Source organism: Mobula hypostoma, chromosome 22 (genome assembly GCF_963921235.1).
Source record: "Mobula hypostoma chromosome 22, sMobHyp1.1, whole genome shotgun sequence".
Taxonomy (NCBI): domain Eukaryota; kingdom Metazoa; phylum Chordata; class Chondrichthyes; order Myliobatiformes; family Myliobatidae; genus Mobula; species Mobula hypostoma.
In genome coordinates this window covers 17,611,400-17,628,715 of record NC_086118.1, presented here as the reverse complement: position 1 = coordinate 17,628,715, position 17,316 = coordinate 17,611,400, and the positions used below count along the sequence as shown (strand labels likewise).

Sequence of the window (17,316 nt, the reverse complement as noted above, 5' to 3'; positions counted from 1 at the left end):
AACGGAAATTCCTACAAAAAAGAAATGAATATGGCCCAGTCCATCATGGTAGAGCCCTCCCCTCTGAGCACATCTATAGTTTTGTCACAGGAGCCTCAGGACTCACACTGCTGAGTTGAGGAACAGTTATTACCCATCAGCCATCAGGCTCTTAAACCAAAGGGGGTAATTTCATGCCCCACAACCTATGGACTTACTTTCAATGACTCTTCCTCTCATGTTCCTGATATTTATTCTTTATTTATTATTTCTTACTTTTTGTATTTACAGTTTGTTGGCTTTTGCACACTGGTTGAATGTCCAAGTTGATTCTATTATGGATTTATTGAGTATACCTGCAAAAAAAATGCACCTCAGAATTGTACATGGTGACACATGTACTTTGATAATAAATTTACTTTGAAATTTGTTCTATCGATGTATTTTCTTTTTCTGTTTAAATATCAGACCTTCAGCATTGGTAGTATTTTAGTTCCAACCATCATTGAAGCCACTTGCTCGCTGCATAGGTTGACATAACAAGTCATGAGAATAAACTTTAAATAGCTTAAATTATTAACACATCCACTGGAATTTGATCGAGAAGCCATTTCTTTAGTCACTGCAATTTAGATTTACTGGAGTTTATCCATTTTGGGAAGAATTACCGCAACACTTTTTTTTCTAGTTAGGTGTTATTTATGTAAATATGAAGACTGCCAGAAACATTGCAGAACACAAGCTGTTGAACCTATTAAAATCAACTGAAAATCAATTTTTATAATGTTCTTTAGCTCCCAATTTACACTGGAAAAAAAAAGCTACCACAGCAACTCACACATACACCTAATACTTCCATTATTTATGTATGTGTTCTTGGACTTCACATGATGTCATATCAATAAAACAATAGGTCCTTACTTGAGCTCCCTCACACTCTCTATTTATTGATGCATCCCACACTGAGTCCTATGAAAAGGTGACACTCACCAGTTTTAATAATGTATTTCATCAAAATTCTTTGGATCAAGTCCCAACAGGACTTCCTCACAGGGGAGAGACAGTAAGTCTCAAAAATATTTATATATAAACCAAGATGAAAGTAGATTTAAAGTTAATTTTTCTGGCACTAAAATGAACAGAACAGAATTTCCACATTTTCTTCCATATTACTGCAAGAAATGATGGCAGGGAAACAACTTTCAGTGAAAGAGGTATTCTAAGGCAATATCCACAGCTTCAAAATCTCCAATAAGTTTATTCTAATGATTGCACTTTACATTCAAAATATATTAGGTATTCAGTACAATAACAATGGACAACAAAGATTTTGCTTCCTGAATACCTTTAGGTGTATCTTATGAATTTTGGGCTACTGATCATGAAAATCACCATGAAATTTCCCTATCACAGACAATTTTTAAAAATAAGCTTGTTTATTATTTCAATTCATAATTCAAGTCAATTAAAATGTTGCCTACAATGTAAGCTGGAAAGTTTCCTATCTTGTCCAGGCACGCTTAGACGGTGCAGCTGCCGCATGGCAGGACAGGTTTCAGTAATAGTTATTGGGTTCAGGACTGTAAGGATGGAATTTGCTATCACCAGGCACAAAAATTTCTATGAAGGATTTTGGTATTTGAGGCAGATGCTTCCCAGAACAACCGATGCCAAGATTAAGGAAAGCATTTTTGTTGGTCCAGAAATCAAACAGGTCATCAATGACAGACAATATGAAGAATTTCTAGTGCAACCTGAGAAAATCACATGGAAGGCATTCAAGGAAGTTGTTGAAATTTTTCTCGGTATCCACAGAGCACCGAACTACATGCAGCTGGTTGAAAGCATACTTCAAGCATATAAAACCATGAAATGCAACATGTCACTAAAGATTCATTTCTGCATTCCCATTTAGATTTCTTCCCTGCAAATCTTGGTGCTGTTAGTCACAAGCTGGTGAAAGGTTTCACCAGGACATTGCGGTCATGGAGAAAAGATACCAGGGCGACTGGAATTCATCAATGCTGGCGAATTATTGTTGGACACTTAAGCGAGAAGCCTCAGACACTGAGTACAAATGAAAATCATTAACAAAATACTTTTAACTTAGTTGAACTATTGCAAAGCATCAGCACCATTATGCAATTAAACACATTATATTCAATAAAAGTTAATTTGTTGTTTCTCCAAATTCCTATGTGATACAAGTGGACTGAAATTGTATTTGTGTTCATCTTCACGAAGTCTATCATAAACAAAAAAAAATTCTGAGGAAGAAACACTTTTGAAAAAAATTGTTGTCCAGTGTAATTAATGAGTAAAAGGTTATGATTATCAGCATACGTTCTTACAATGAGGACTTTATTTATCCAGTCAGATGTGAACAATCACTTTTTAACATTAAACTTGCTGCACAGCATCTGGATTATGAAGCAAGGTTTGGGATTTTCTCTGTGGATTTCTTGCCCCATCAATAAACTGAGTTCCCAATCTCAGTTGGAATTATTATTGAATGAGGCAGAGGGATTTCCAAATGGAAAGGCGGCAAAGTAATTCTGTACTGTATTACAGCTAATACGTCAACAGAGCAATGGCAGAGGTGTGGGGCTGAACAACAGATGGAGCAGCACCTTCGGGTAATCCAGTGAGGTAAAACCTGAAGAGCAATTAAAAATGAAGGATACCCCATTATAAATAAAGAGAAAACTTCAAACTGTGGCCTGGTATGTGATTTATAATCACATTACCCATTTTCAAAAAAATGATTATTTGTCCTCATGTAGAACAACTAAAGGATGTTTATTTTTAAAATTGTGGTAGAACAGAGATCTGTGAATACCAACGTGTAATTCCTTGAAAGTGGCGTCACAGATAGAGAGGGTCGTAAAGAAAGCTTTTGGCACACTGGCATTCAAAAATAAAAGTATTGAGTACAGGAGTAGAGATGTTCGTTGAAGTTATATTGTGCGAGGCTTATTTTGGAGCATTCATTGTGTGCAGAAAAATTTACAAGGATGTTGCCAGGACCTGGGAACGACAGAGTTATACAGAAAGGTTGAATAGATTAAGACTATTCCCTGGAGTATAGGAGAATGAGAAGATTTGATAGAAGCACACAAAATTACGAGGGGTACAGATTAGGTTAGTGCAAGCAGGCTTTTTCTACTGAGGTTGGGTGAGACTAGAATGTGAGATCGTGGGTTAAGGGTGAAAGGTGAAATGTGAAATATTTAAGAGAAACATGAGGTAGTGAGAGTGTGGAGCAAGCTGTCAGAAGAAATGGTGGATGTTGAAATCAAACTCACATTGAAGAGAGATTGGAATAGATACCTGGATGGGAGGGGTATGGTCCAGGTGCAGGTGGCTAGGACGAGGCAGATTAATAGTTCGGCATAGACTAGATGAGCTGAAGGGTCAGATTCTGTGCTGTAGTGTTCAATGACTCTGCCTTGTTTCCTATGTCTTCATTTAAAAGTCAGGACGACTCCATCCAAAAGAAAAAGAGATAAGGAATAGTCTGCTGAATAAGTAACATTCAGTGCATAGATGAAACGTACGATAACATTTTAAAATAAAAACAAAATATAAAACAAATATAATCTGATTTAATTCAAACTACACATTTTCAGCCTGTACAATAATCTCATTTATACAACAAAACCAATTCAACACTTTGTCAGAGAGGATTGGCTTTCCCCTCACAGTAATTACTCCAGGTTATAAAGCAGGACTTTAGGACAATGATTTAACTATCAGCAGCATCTCAAGTCAGCTTGCTCCTTTTGCGACCCAAATCTTGATCATATACTTTGAGCTCCCGTTTCATTTTGTCAGCTCCATTACCGACCCTTGGAGCCGATGACTGTCCTTGGGACACAGGTCCATTAGTGGTCGAGGAGCTCTGGATCTCCTTCAACTGTCGAAGCTCACGCTTCTCACGGCGCTCCTCCATCTCTTCAATCTCATCCGCAAAAAGGGTTTTCAGGGACGGAATGAGTTTTGGTAATACCTTAAAATCAGCAAACCGCACCTGCATGGAAATAATTTATTTTAGTTACAGCACATGCTGTTCTATGTTGAAATCTCAATATTAAAAATGGAGCATATCACTATTTGGAACAGTCTTATAATGGTCAGCTACACTAAACAGTCGTTGAGAGTTCAGACTGCCAGTTTTATCCTGATGCTTGGTTCAGCTGAAGAACACAAAACCAAATTACAAAGCAGCACAATGGCAAAACAATGGTATGACCATGTTAATGGGGCTATATTATAGACAACCCAACAATCTGCAGGATTTAGAGGACAAACTTGGAGAGAGAGATAGCAGACCAGTGCTAGAAACACAAGGTTGTTATAGTAGGTGTTATAGTATTCTACATATTGACTGGGACTCCCATACTGAAAAAGGACTAGATGGGACAGAGTCCATCAGATGTGTTCAGGAAAGTTTCCGTAATCAGTACATAGAAGTCCCAACCAGAGAGTGTGCGATACTTGATCTGCTATTAGGGAATGAGACAGAGCAGGCGACAGCAGTGTGTAGGGTAACACTTCACACCTAGCAATCACGATACCACTAGTTTCAAAGTAAATATGCAAAGATATAGGTCTGGTCTGCAGGTTGAGATTTTAAATTGGAGAAAGGCCAATTTTGATGGTATCAGAAAGTATCTGGCAAGTGTGGACTGGGACAGGCTAGTTTCTGACAAAGGTGTACATGGTAAGTAGGAGGCCTTCAAAAAAGAAATTCAGAATAAATCTTGTATGTGCCTGTCAGAATAAAAGGTAAAGATAACAGGTTTATGGAATTTTAGTTTTCAAGAGATATCGAGGCTCTGATAAAGAAAAAAAAAGATGTATAGCAGGGATAGGCAGGTAGGAATAAATGAGGTGCCCGAGTATAAGAAATGCAAGAGAACACTTAAGAACTTAGGAAGTGGCCCTCTAACAGATCAGAATGGTAATCTACATGTGGAGCCAAGAGAGATGGGGGGAGATCTTAAGTGGATTTTTTTTGCACCAGTATTAACTCAACAGACAGGCAGTCTTCTATAGACAGAACATCAGCGAGGTCATGGACACTACAGATTAGAGGAAGTGTTTACTGTTTTGAGATAAATTAGGGTGAATAAATCCCCAGGGCCTGACAAGATGTTCCTTTGCACCCTATGGGAGGTGTGCAGAAATTTCAGGGGCCTCAGCAGAGATATTTAAATCATCCTTAGCAACGGGTGAGATACCACAGTATTGGAGGATAGCTAATGTCATTCCATTGTTTAAGAAAGGTGCTAAAAATAAAGCAGGAAATTATAGGCTGGTTAGCCTGACATCAGTAGTGGCAAAGTTATTGGGAGGTATTCTAAGGAATCGAATATAGGAGTATTTGAATAGATATGGACTGATTAGGGATGGTCAGTATGGCCTTGTGCGTGGTAGGTCGTATCTAACCAATCTTATAGTCATTTGAGGAAGTTACCAGGAAAGTTGATGCAGGCAAGGCAGTGGATGTTGTCTATCTAGACTTTAAACTAAGCATTCGACAACGTCCCGCTTGGAAGGTTGGCTAAGAAGATTCAGTTGCTCGCCATTCAAGATGAGGTAGCAGCCAGAAGGAAGAAGCTGGGGGAAGCTAGAGAGTGGTAGAAGATGGTTGCCTCTCTGACTGGTGACCTATAACTAGTGGAGTGCTGCAGGGATTGGTGCTAGGTCCGTTGCTGATTGTGACCTGTATCAATGAATTGAGAATAGTGTGATTAACTGGATCAGCAAATAAACGAATAACATTAAGACTTGGGATGTAGTAGGCCACAAGAAAGACTATCAGAGCTTCCAGCAAAATCTGGACCAGCTGAAAAAATGGGTTGAAAAACAGCCAACGGAATTTAATGCAGACAAGTGCAAGGTGTTTCACTTTGGTAGAACCAACCAGAGTAGGTCTTACACAGTAAACGGTAGGGCACTGTGTGCTGTAGAACAAAGGGATTGATAATTCATTGAAAGAGGTGGCACAGTTAGGCAGGGTCATAAAGAAAGCTTTTGGCACATGGGCCTTCATAAATCAAAGTACGAGTACAGGAGATGGGATGTTATGTTGAAGTTGTATAAGATGTTGCTAAGACCCAATTTGAAGTATTGTATGCAGTTTTGGTCACTTATGTACAGGAAAGCTATAAATAAGATTGAAAGAGGACAGAGAAAATTTACAAGGATGTAGCCAGGACTAGAGGACCTGAGTTATAAGATTGAATAGGTTAGGACTTTATTCCTTGGAATGTAAAAGATTGAGAGGAGTTTTGGTAGAGGTATACAAAATTATGAGGGGTATAGATAGGGTAAATGCAAGGTGGCTTTTTCCACTGAGGTTGGGTGGGACTACAACTAGAGGGCATGGGTTCAGGGTGAAAGGTGAAAAGTTTAGGGAAACATGAGGGAAACTTCTTCAGTCAAAGGATCATAAGACTGTAGAACGAGCTGCCAGCGCAAGCGGTGCATGCAAGATCGATTTCAACATTTAAGAGAAGTTTGGATAGGTATATGGATGGGATGGGTATGCAGGGCAATGGTCTGGGCGCAGATCAGTGGTAGTAGGCAGTTTAAATGGTTGGCATTGACTAGATGGCTCAAGGGCCTGTTTCAGTGCTGTACCTTCCTATGACTAAATATTCTAACAATAACTCAAACACAGGGTCAAATTTCTACCTCCCATCTTCATTGCGTGGCCAAGTGGTTAGGGCATTGGACTAGCGATCTGAAGGTCGTGGGTTCAAGCCTCGGCCGGGGCAGCGTGTGTCCTTGAGCAAGGCACTTAGCCACACAATGCTCCAGTCTACCCAGCTGAGAATGGGTACCGGCAAAAATGCTGGGGGTTAACCTCGCAATACACTGGTGTCCTATCCGGGGGGGGGCGGCGGAGAGATAGAGTCTCGCATTCTCAGTCGCTTCACACCATGGACACCGGTATAAGCACCGGCCTGATGGGCCACAAAGGCTCTTGACAGACTTCAACCTTCATCCATCCATCAATGTGAGCTCTAATGCAGACTATTGCCATAGATACCAAATATGTCGCACATGTTATGCAATTATTGAGATGCAAGTTAAAATGTAATGTTTTGGTAATCAGTAACCCAAGATATCAGCATGACAAACTTGCTTAATCCCAACTATTGGACTGATGTCAGTTATTGAGGAATTTTCCCTAAGAAACCTGCTGGTAACTGAGTGGATGCAGGCTTGATTGAGACAGCCGGCCTTTGTCCACACAAGGTTTGCATGGTACTCTATAACAGTAAGGTGATTTCACCAAATGTAATCACAAAATATTACGTACCCTCATATGGTCGAAAGCTATTCCAACTTTATCATTGAAGTCAGGACTGAACAGGGGGATCTTGGCATATCTCTGGCTGAAGTGATTTAACATTATAAATTCTGCATTCATCTTCATACCCACATCAATGGCTTGAGAAGTTGTGCTGATGCCAAGAGATAACAAATACAGCTTTAGCAAGTGATCTGGAAAGTACTCTACAAAATGCTGCCAAAGCAACAAAAGTTGTTTTTCAAGAATGTGGACAACTCAAAAGTGCCAAATTCTAAATGAATCAGTGCAAAGAAATTCCTCCCATACAAATTCTCGATATTTTAGAGTGAAAAATAGAGGTGTAACGACTAAAATTTTTAAAAAAGCAAACAGTAGGAAGTCAGACAGCAATGATGAAAAGAGAAACACAGTTAATATCTCAGGTTCAAAGTCCTTCATGTCCATCATGGGCATTTACCAAACTATCTTTGATCTAAAACATGAAGTCCAAGAAAATAAACCTACAGCATAATACAATTACTGTTTATATAGTTCCTCTCTATTGATGCTATCCAACCTGCTCAGTATTTCAAAGTTGCTGGTGAACGCAGCAGGCCAGGCAGCATCTCTAGGAAGAGGTACAGTTGACGTTTCAGGCCGAGACCCTTCGTCAGGACTAACTGAAGGAAGAGTTAGTAAGAGATTTGAAAGTGGGAGGGGGAGGGGGAGATCCAAAATGATAGGAGAAGACAGGAGGGGGAAGGATGGAGCCGAGAGCTGTTCAGTTGATTGGCAAAAGGATGAGAGGATCATGGGACAGAGGGAGAAAAAGGAGAGAAAGAGAAAGAATGTGTGTATATAAATAAATAACGGATGGAGTACAAGGGGAAGGTGGGGCAATAGCGGAAGTTAGAGAAGTCAATGTTCATGCCATCAGGTTGGAGGCTACCCAGATGGAATATAAGGTGTTGTTCCTCCAACCTAAGTGTGGCTTCATCTTGACAGTACAGGCCATGGATAGACTTACCAGAATGCATATTCTCCCCCTCCCACTTTCAAATCTCTTACTAGCTCTTCCTTCAGTTAGTCCTGACGAAGGGTCTCGGCCTGAAACGTCGACTGTACCTCTTCCTAAAGATGCTGCCTGGCCTGCTGCGTTCACCAGCAACTTTGATGTGTGTTGCTTGAATTTCCAGCATCTGCAGAATTCCTGTTGTCTGCTCAGTATTTCCAGAGTAACACCTCAGTCCTTTTGAGTGCTGATAAGACTCTGGGTTATAATGGATCTAGAACCCCAGCTAAAGGCATTGATTCACTTACCTCAAGAAAATCCAGCTTGATTGTAAGCGTCATTTCTCAGCATGCCCACGGACAGGTGAGTTAAGACCTGGCCCTTTAACAGTACTAGAGCAGGCCCTTGATCCATTGGTAAAAGGCATGCTCCAGTTTCAATCCTACATCATTCATGGAAGGATATTCTGAACAAAAGGGAAAGCTCCATTGCCTACAATAGTGTTTTGCAGGCAACTGATGACATTGCACATATCCAACAATCTCATTCAGTTAGTGCTATATGCCTTAAGAACAGAGATAAGCATTTCCCATAACTTGCTAATACACAAAAGACATCCAATCATCTACAGAAGATGGATTACGCAAAATTTAATCACTGAGTACATTGAAATGTGATAGAACTTCTGCAATCAACTCTCAGCAGCTACTATGAGAATTCGGTAATTTTCATATTGTAAAAAAATGTTGCTATTAATATTTGGCTACATAGTCTGCAAACCCATTCTCCCTCTGCTATCCTCTAGGAATGAATGACATACTTTCTACTTCCACACCCAATCAGTTGCCCTGCAATTAGACTGGTGACCTACTTGGTGGAGATCTTCATGGGAGTGACAAACTGCACATTTCAGTGCTAATGGAGATAATTGTTTTCAGAGTTCCTCACATCACTCCTTCACAGTTTAATCAAGGGACAACAGCAAAATAGTTTTCCATGGTAATGCTTGAAAAGGCTAGAAATATGCCACAACTAACAGTTAAAATCAAGAGAACTGCAGATGCTGTAAATCTGAACTAGGGCAATGCCAGGGTGATAGGGAAATGCAGTAGCTGTGGGAGGGGTGAGAAAACAATTAATAGGGGATGGGGACAGGAACAGTGCAAGAAGATGGCATGAGGGAATCTGGATAGATCAGGAGAGAGATAAAGAGGGAAAGCAGGTTACCCAAAATTGGAGAATTCAATGTCCTTGGGTTGTATACTACCCAGGTGGAATAGAAAGTGCTGTTCTTCTGTTTTGTATTTGGCCTCACCCTGGCAATTGAGGCCAAGGATAGTCAGGTCAGCGTGGGAACAGGAAATGAAATTAAAATGGCTGACAACCGAGAACTCCACATGGACATTGTGGGCAGAGCACAGGTGCACAGGAAAGCAACTGGAAGTTTGTACTCGGTCTCACAGATGTGGCTTCTTCTACATCCAGAGCACTGAGTGCTGTGGAGGAATTTGGATGAATTGAATGCAATTCCTTACCTCCCCTGAAAGGAATTGTTACAACTTACCAAACAAGATCATAAAAATATGATTACTTATCACAACAAAATTAAATCTAATTAAGTCTACCCATTGTTTTGTACTAATCACTGGAGAGAACACATCTGTTATGCTTCTTTAATATGGTTAAAGCTCTTCCAGGATGAAATGGACAGATATAGAAATCTTGGGACATTTTTAACTGTCTTGCATATTAAACACAAGCAGAGTTTGGTTCTTACCTATGTGTTTTCTCAACAGCTTCTTCTTCAAGTCCATCTTCCAGTGTGGCTTCATGAATCAGCAGATTTGCATGCTGCCCTGTTCAGTAAACAGATGGTTCAGGTAGGGAAGGGTGCTGCTAGAGGCTTATTTGTATTCCATCAGTTAATAGAGATGTATTCAATATTTGTCAGTACTTTGTCAAAATTCCAGCCATTAGAAATGTTTAATTGAACGCAATTGTCAGCTGACAAGAACGCAGGCTGGAGCATCAACCTAAGTAACAGTCTACGAACTCAGCTACTTGGAATGAAGCACAATTTGCCAGGAACTTCACTACAGATTAGCTTCTGGACAAAGTACAGAAAGCTCCTTCAATAATACTTGTGAAAACATATGGGATCAATTGGGTTTTTAATGGAAAAGTTCTACATGGTCTCAAGAGAGTCGCTTTAAATAACAAGTATTTGAAGATGACTGTGTAAATCAGATGTTAGAGATTCAAGTGGATCTGATTTAGATGCCAGCATGAATCAGTATTGGCACGAACACCAATGATCAAAAAAATATTACTTGAGCCACTGTAATTGAGTCCATCAATCAAGGATTGAATACACCAGAAAATCACTGTGAGGCTGCGCATGCAGAAACACACTGAGTTTTGCAAATAAAACAAGGACCTGTAACAGAACAAAAATTGCTGTATTCTGCCAATGCTGGAAACCCAAAATGAAAAAAAAACTCAATAGGTCAGGCAACGCTTGTGGAAAAAGAAACTGCTAATGTGTTAGAACAGTCCCAATGATGTGTTGCATACCTGAAATAGTTTCTTATGGTAAAAGTCTGGAACCCTTCATCAGAACCCTCTCTTCACACAACTGATAAAATAATGTCATTAAATTTAAGATCACTATTATTTCGAAGAGCAAGGGACCAGCATGGTGCGTTGACCAACATGGTCCGAAAGTAAAATTATCTGGTTATTTTTGTATTGTTACTCCGTGCAAATTAGTTATTTTCTTCACCATACAAATTGTGATCCCTCAATGTTGTTTATAAAACATTGTTGTAAAGCATTTTGGGAGATTCTAAAAGGCACTTCATAAATTGCTGTTTTTCCAAGATAAAAGCTAAACTGGGGGTGTAAATATTTCAATCTTCTTCTGTCACTTAATGGCATTTAAAAAATTACTTTCCCTATCCATTATATAATTCGTCTTTAATATGGTAATAGCTCCTCCAGGATAAAATGGAGAAATACAGAACTCTTGGGATATTTTAACTGTCTTACAAATTAAACACAAGCAGAATTTGGTTATTTGGGTTCTTACATGCGTCTTTTCTCTATCATTCCATACCAATGCTATTGTGTTTTCTCTATCACTCCATACTGGTGCTATCCTGTTTTCTCTATCATTCCATACCGGTGCTATCCTGTTTTCTCTATCATTCCATACCAGTGCTATCCTGTTTTCTCTATCTTCCATACCGGTGCTATGGAAGACTTCCTGCTTGGCTCCCCTCCCAAAGGAGGTGACTCCACCTAAACCTAATGACTACAGAGCAATTGCCCTCACACCTCATGTGATGAAGGCACTGGAGATTTTGGTGGCATTGTGAGAATCACACTTCTTTGATTTCTCTAGTGCCTTCAATACAATCTAGCCACTTCTTCTGAGCATGAAGCTAGAAAGGATGGGCGTAGACAAATCCACTACCTCTTGGATTACTGACTACCTGATAGTTAGAGGCGGCTGGGTAATTCTCTGTCTGAGATGGTGGTGAGTGGCACTGGAATGCCACTAGGGACTGCTCTCTGTTTCTGTTCACAATGTATACCTCAGACTTTCAGTACAAATGTGAGTCTTGTCACTTGCAGAAGTTCCCTGACCACTCTGCAGTGGTGGGTGTATCAGAGATGGGTAGGAATCGGAGTTCAGAGGACTGGTGAACTGCTCCTGAATATGGCCAAAACCAAGGAGATGGTGATTGGTTTTAGGAGGAAGAGGACTGTATATATCCTCTGTCCTTGGCTACAACCCAGACTCTTGAGCTAGTGGTGGAGAGGTAACTAAACAAATTGTTATCCATTATGGACAATCAAGCACATCCTCTCTATGACCCACTGAATAAGCAATCCTTTTGAAAAAGGCTCATTCAGCTCCACTGTCATAAGGATCGTTACAGAAAATCTTTGCTACCATACGCAATAAGCATACACAACAGTTTATCTGTACAACAGGAGAACATGCATCATAGTACATAATCTGTTTTATTATTTTGTACTTCATTAGTTAATATTATTATTATATTTATTATTGTTGCTAAGTATGGTTTTAAATGTCGCTGCTGTAACAAAATAATTTCCCACTCAGGAGCAATAAAGTACCCCATTTACAAAATTTTGTTCCCTGCTTTTATTTGTGTTTTAATCAATATTATTGCAAACGGTACATTAACATAAAGAAATGCCAGAAAACTGAAAACATATAGCCAAGTGTTATTCCAATGTACATAACAAATGTCTTTTCAACAGAATGTTATCCAGACTGCAAGAGTTAGCCTACTAAGATGATTAGATAAAATAGGCTTGCATTCCCTGGTATAAAGCCATTTGATGGAAGTCTTTAGCATTGTGCTTTTCCTCCTGGTGTGAAAGTCTAAAAGTGATAAAAGATTACAATCAAACCTACATCTTTCAAGGGAGGAGCAATGGAAGATATTTAGTGCAAAAGGCAGAACTTCATGCTGGTTTAATAAACAAGGAATAGCAACAATGTAGGTCATAACAGTCCCTCAAATATACTCTCTACTTCTTGAGCAGTCTGTCATGATCAAGGATGACATGCTTGCATTCTGGAGGTAGGGTTTAGAGGTGGTTAATGAGGCCAGTGAGGAAGCCAAAGACACTTCCACAAATGGGAAAACAGATTGCTGACAGTGCAAGGGGACAGATAATTTGAAGTGGTGGGCTTCTGCTGCATACACATGGCCTCTGTGTGCTCCTAATTAAGGTTCCCAATATCATTTCAAAAGAGTGGTCATGGGCTAAGGATTCCCATGAGTCAGTGGGAGTGCTGTATGGGAGGCTTTGAACACATCATTGAATGTTTTCCTCGATAAACCTGGTAATCTCTTCTCATGATACTGCTTTGAATAATGTCTGTTTCAGGAGCCTGGCATTGGTCCAGATCCACTTAGTAGACTGAGAACAACAAGGGTCTCAATACTGGTGAGACTGACCTGGGAAAGGTCACTGAAGTTGACTTGCTTATTTTTTTCCAGTGAGGTTGGAAGATTTTTACTGAGTTAGCACTGTAGGTATTTTCATAGGCCTTCAAGCTATCTGCTGTAGGTAGAGCAGATCTCGGAAGCATACAAGACAGGGTAAATTACTGTCACAGACATGAATTTTGTGCCTGATCTGAGCTCTTGATCTTCAAATAGCCTTTTTCGCAAGAGACTAAACACTGTGCTGGCATATTGAAGGCTGTGGTGAATTTACCATCCTCAATGCCTACATACACTGAAGATAATTCCCAAGTTCTGAGAAGTAGCCTGGTGAGAAACTTCTACATAGACAACGTGTGGAGTGCTTCCACATAAATTATAGAAAACAGATTAAAATTCAGATACAGGAAGTATTTACTGAGGCAGATAATCTGTTTATGTTGCAAGTTGTAATAATTAAACAACCCCACAAATACTTGGTACTGTTTTTGTTTTTTTAAACTAAGGATGTAGTAATGAGTTAATAGATTGATTCATTGAGTGAGAACATATTCTACTTTTCAACAATATGGCTGAACCTCAAAACATCAACTTCACTTCATCAACCAGCTTCCCTTGATGTCTTATTCTAAATTCTGTGTAGTAACCTCATGTGCGGCACCTCGTCAAAGGTTTTCTGAAAATTCAAGTATACAATATCCACCAAGCCTCCTTCGTATATCCTGCTTGCTATTTCCTTGAATTCCAACACATCTGTCAGACCAGATTTCCCCTCAAGGAAACCATGCTAACTGGCCTCCCTTTTTTCTCCCCTCTACCTTTCTAAAAGAGTGGAGTAACACTTGCAATTTTCCAGTCCTCCAGAACCGTTCCAAAATCTAGTGATTCTTAAAAGGTCATTAGTAATGTTTCCACAATCTCTTCAGCTACCTCCTTCTGAACCCTGGGGTGTACTCCATTTGTCCAGGTGACTTATCTACCTTCAGACCTTTTAGCTTCCCAAGTACCTTCTCCTCAGTAATAACAACTACACTGACACCTGCTCCATGACAAATTTCTGGCAAACTGGCACTCTTCCATAATGAAGCCTGATGCAAAATACTCACTAAGTTCATTCACGATTTTTTTGTCCTCCATTACCTCTCCAGCATCATTTTCCAGTGGTCCAATATCCACTCTTGCCTCTTTTACACTTTATATGTTCAAAAAAATCTTTTGGTATCCTCTTATATTTCATCTTTTCGCTCCTTATGGCATTTTAGTTGCCTTCTGTTGGTTTTTAAAAGCTTTCAACTAATTCTTGCTATATTATATGCCCACTTTTTTGCTATTATGCTGTCTTTACCTTCACTTGTCAGCCACAATTGCCTCATCCTCCCTTTACCCTTTAGATTATCATCTTTGGGATCTATCTATCTTGTGCCTTCTAAATTATTCTCAGAAACTCCAGCCTTTGCTGCTCTGCCATCATCCCTTCTAGTATCCACTGGTGTTTGCAGATGCCTTCATATTTTTTCTGGAAATCTCTCAATTTCAGTGGTGAGTATCGTATTACCCGAATAGGGGCCATCTTATTGGTTGATTTAAAACAATGGTTTTTCCAAAGGAATATGCACTATCATTAGTCTGGTATAAGACCAGACCTCATTTATTTGGTCTCTTTGCTTGCTCTTTTCCCTTCGTTTCCTGTGTTCTCGTGACATAATAAAATGATTGTAAGCAATAAGTTTTATGCTCCATCCACAACTTCTGACGAACTAAGGATTGCAAATACATCAGGATCCAACATTACCCACCCTTTAAAACTCCCCCACCACTTCCATCTTTTGCAGAAATTGCAAGTCTCTCATTGCTGTCTTCAGCCATCTCAGATCCCATAGAAGTGAAATATTATCTTCAATCCTGAGGACTATCCAAGGACGTAAACACGAGGAATTCTGCAGATGCTGGAAATTCAAGCAACACACATCAAAGTTGCTGGTGAACGCAGCAGGCCAGGCAGCATCTCTAGGAAGAGGTACAGTTGACATTTCGGGCAGGGTCTCAGCCCAAAACGTCGACTGTACCTCTTCCTAGAGATGCTGCCTGGCCTGCTGCGTTCACCAGCAACTTTGATGTGTGTTGCTTGACTATCCAAGGAGGCATTTTTCCCACTATCTCACTCAACAGTTTTTCCCCCACTCTTTGCACCTTCCTCAGTTTAGTTTCCTTTTAGTTCAATATTATCAGTAAACTTGCAGATTTTATACTCAGTCCCTTCAAGTAATTCAGGTTTATTTATTATAAACAAAGGCCCAATAATAGATCTATGCAGGATACATGGGGCTTAAAACAATGGAGAAATTCAAACAATGTGTTTACTTCACTGTATTCCCAAATTCACTTACCTATCTGAATAAGGCTTGGACATGGCATGGTATCTCCCGAGTACACAATTTTCCAGCCCAATTTGTGCTGTAGAATGCAGGCAAAAGCATTTCTGCAGTGACGTACAACACAGGTCTGAAACTGTCAGCAACATGTGGAATGAAGAACAGCAAGATGTTATTGTCCAAAGCAAAACTATGCAGATGCTGCAAATCAAAACAAGTAACACGTTATAAATCATATTTATTGTTTGCAAGCGCAATCTTGATGTTCAGCCCCAACTTTCACCAACTCAGGCATCCTCATATTCAGTCTAGTATTTTCTGTAGTTTAATACCAATTCCAGGAATGGTAATTTACTGCTTCAATGCAAAATATGCAGGAAAACTGACATAAATCTTCAAAATTAATTCTGGACTTAAAAATCATACCTACACTTTGATTGTAGAATAGCGGGTACATGTAGGTGAGCCTCTCTAGGGTTATGGTGGGTACAGTGGGTTAGGAAAATAAGAAAAGGAATGATTAACAATGTAAGTGTTCATGTAAAAATCCTCTGTGGTGGTATCCCAGCACATATAATGGTGCCAGTTTGGTCCCCTTCACATTTGCAACCGCCTTTCTCACTTTAACTGCAATTTCATGTCTGTTCCAAGTCCCCTGGCTTGTCCACTTCATTACTTCTATTGCCTAGTTCTCTTCCACATCCTAATATTTGCACTATTTCACAAAGATCTATTTTTGATTTTGCAACTTTAAAAAAAATTTGAGTAATAATAGGATTGTTTCAACTCAAACGCTTGCCACTGGAAAACAATAGTCCCATCTCAGCAAGAGCAGTGGCAGAATCCAGACAATTCTGAAACACCAGTAATATTTAAAAAAGGACCTCAGGTTCAACTCCAGGAGCACTCGAGAGATGGTGCAGAGGGGGATGGGAAAGAGAAACACCACGAGAAGGTCAAGGAAGCACTGAACATGAAATCGGAGAACTTGAGGTAGAGAACTTACTTACATCATAATGAGGAAAATTATTGACCACTCAACTCAGTAGGGATTAAACGAGTCTCTGCAATAACTGAGCTCTACACCATTCTCGTTTGAATTATAGAATTTGAAAAAAATACTGCATGGTTTATGAAAGAAATTGCCTTCTTCTGTTTCAACAGAACTTGCAGAAATGCAACAGGTGGACAGTCACACAGGATCTGCCCCCTTCTGTCTATATTAACTCTCTTTGAGAAATGGAAGAACCAAGTCCACCCAACAACTAACACAATTAAAAGCACCTTTACCTTTTCCAATTCAAGGTTCTTTAACAAAGAGCTTATCAAGTCTTGTGTGTTGAACTTGTTACCTTCAGCACCTTCCACAAGATGCCATGCAGGGATAAGTCTGAAAACAAAGGTTTATCTAAATGACAAGGACAGTCTGGTGACAGAACAAACCCAAACAGGACCTACTCTGTTCACACCCCATGACTTGCTCAGCCAATTTCTTCACTGTTGACTTCCAGTTACCACCTTTCTCCATATCCACAAAAGTCTAACTCAACAAAAACTAAGCCACCCCAGCTTTGAAGATTTAGACTGAATCTCCAATCCATAGCCTTTTGATAATAAAGTCAAAATAAGGAGTCTGCAAATGAACTAAAAGTACATTAT

At 39.7% G+C, this 17,316-nt stretch overlaps 1 protein-coding gene across 3 annotated transcripts in view; it reads right to left on the bottom strand.

Moving 5' to 3' along the window:
* Positions 1 to 1,199: 1,199 nt before the first annotated feature.
* The window catches only part of elac2 (elaC ribonuclease Z 2), a 58,289-nt gene continuing 42,172 nt past the window's right edge, over positions 1,200 to 17,316 (bottom strand). For 2 of the 3 annotated variants that reach the window (XM_063074261.1, XM_063074263.1), the window contains exons 20-24: positions 16,948 to 17,047; positions 15,673 to 15,793; positions 10,075 to 10,153; positions 7,313 to 7,457; positions 1,200 to 4,009 (exon numbers count right to left, since the gene is read on the bottom strand). In XM_063074261.1, the coding sequence (XP_062930331.1) occupies positions 3,743 to 4,009; positions 7,313 to 7,457; positions 10,075 to 10,153; positions 15,673 to 15,793; positions 16,948 to 17,047 (712 nt within the window). In that variant the 3' untranslated portion in view covers positions 1,200 to 3,742. Of the gene's footprint in view, positions 4,010 to 7,312; positions 7,458 to 10,074; positions 10,154 to 12,449; positions 12,715 to 15,672; positions 15,794 to 16,947; positions 17,048 to 17,316 lie in introns of those variants that run through there. The other variant, XM_063074262.1, reaches the window with a different exon arrangement.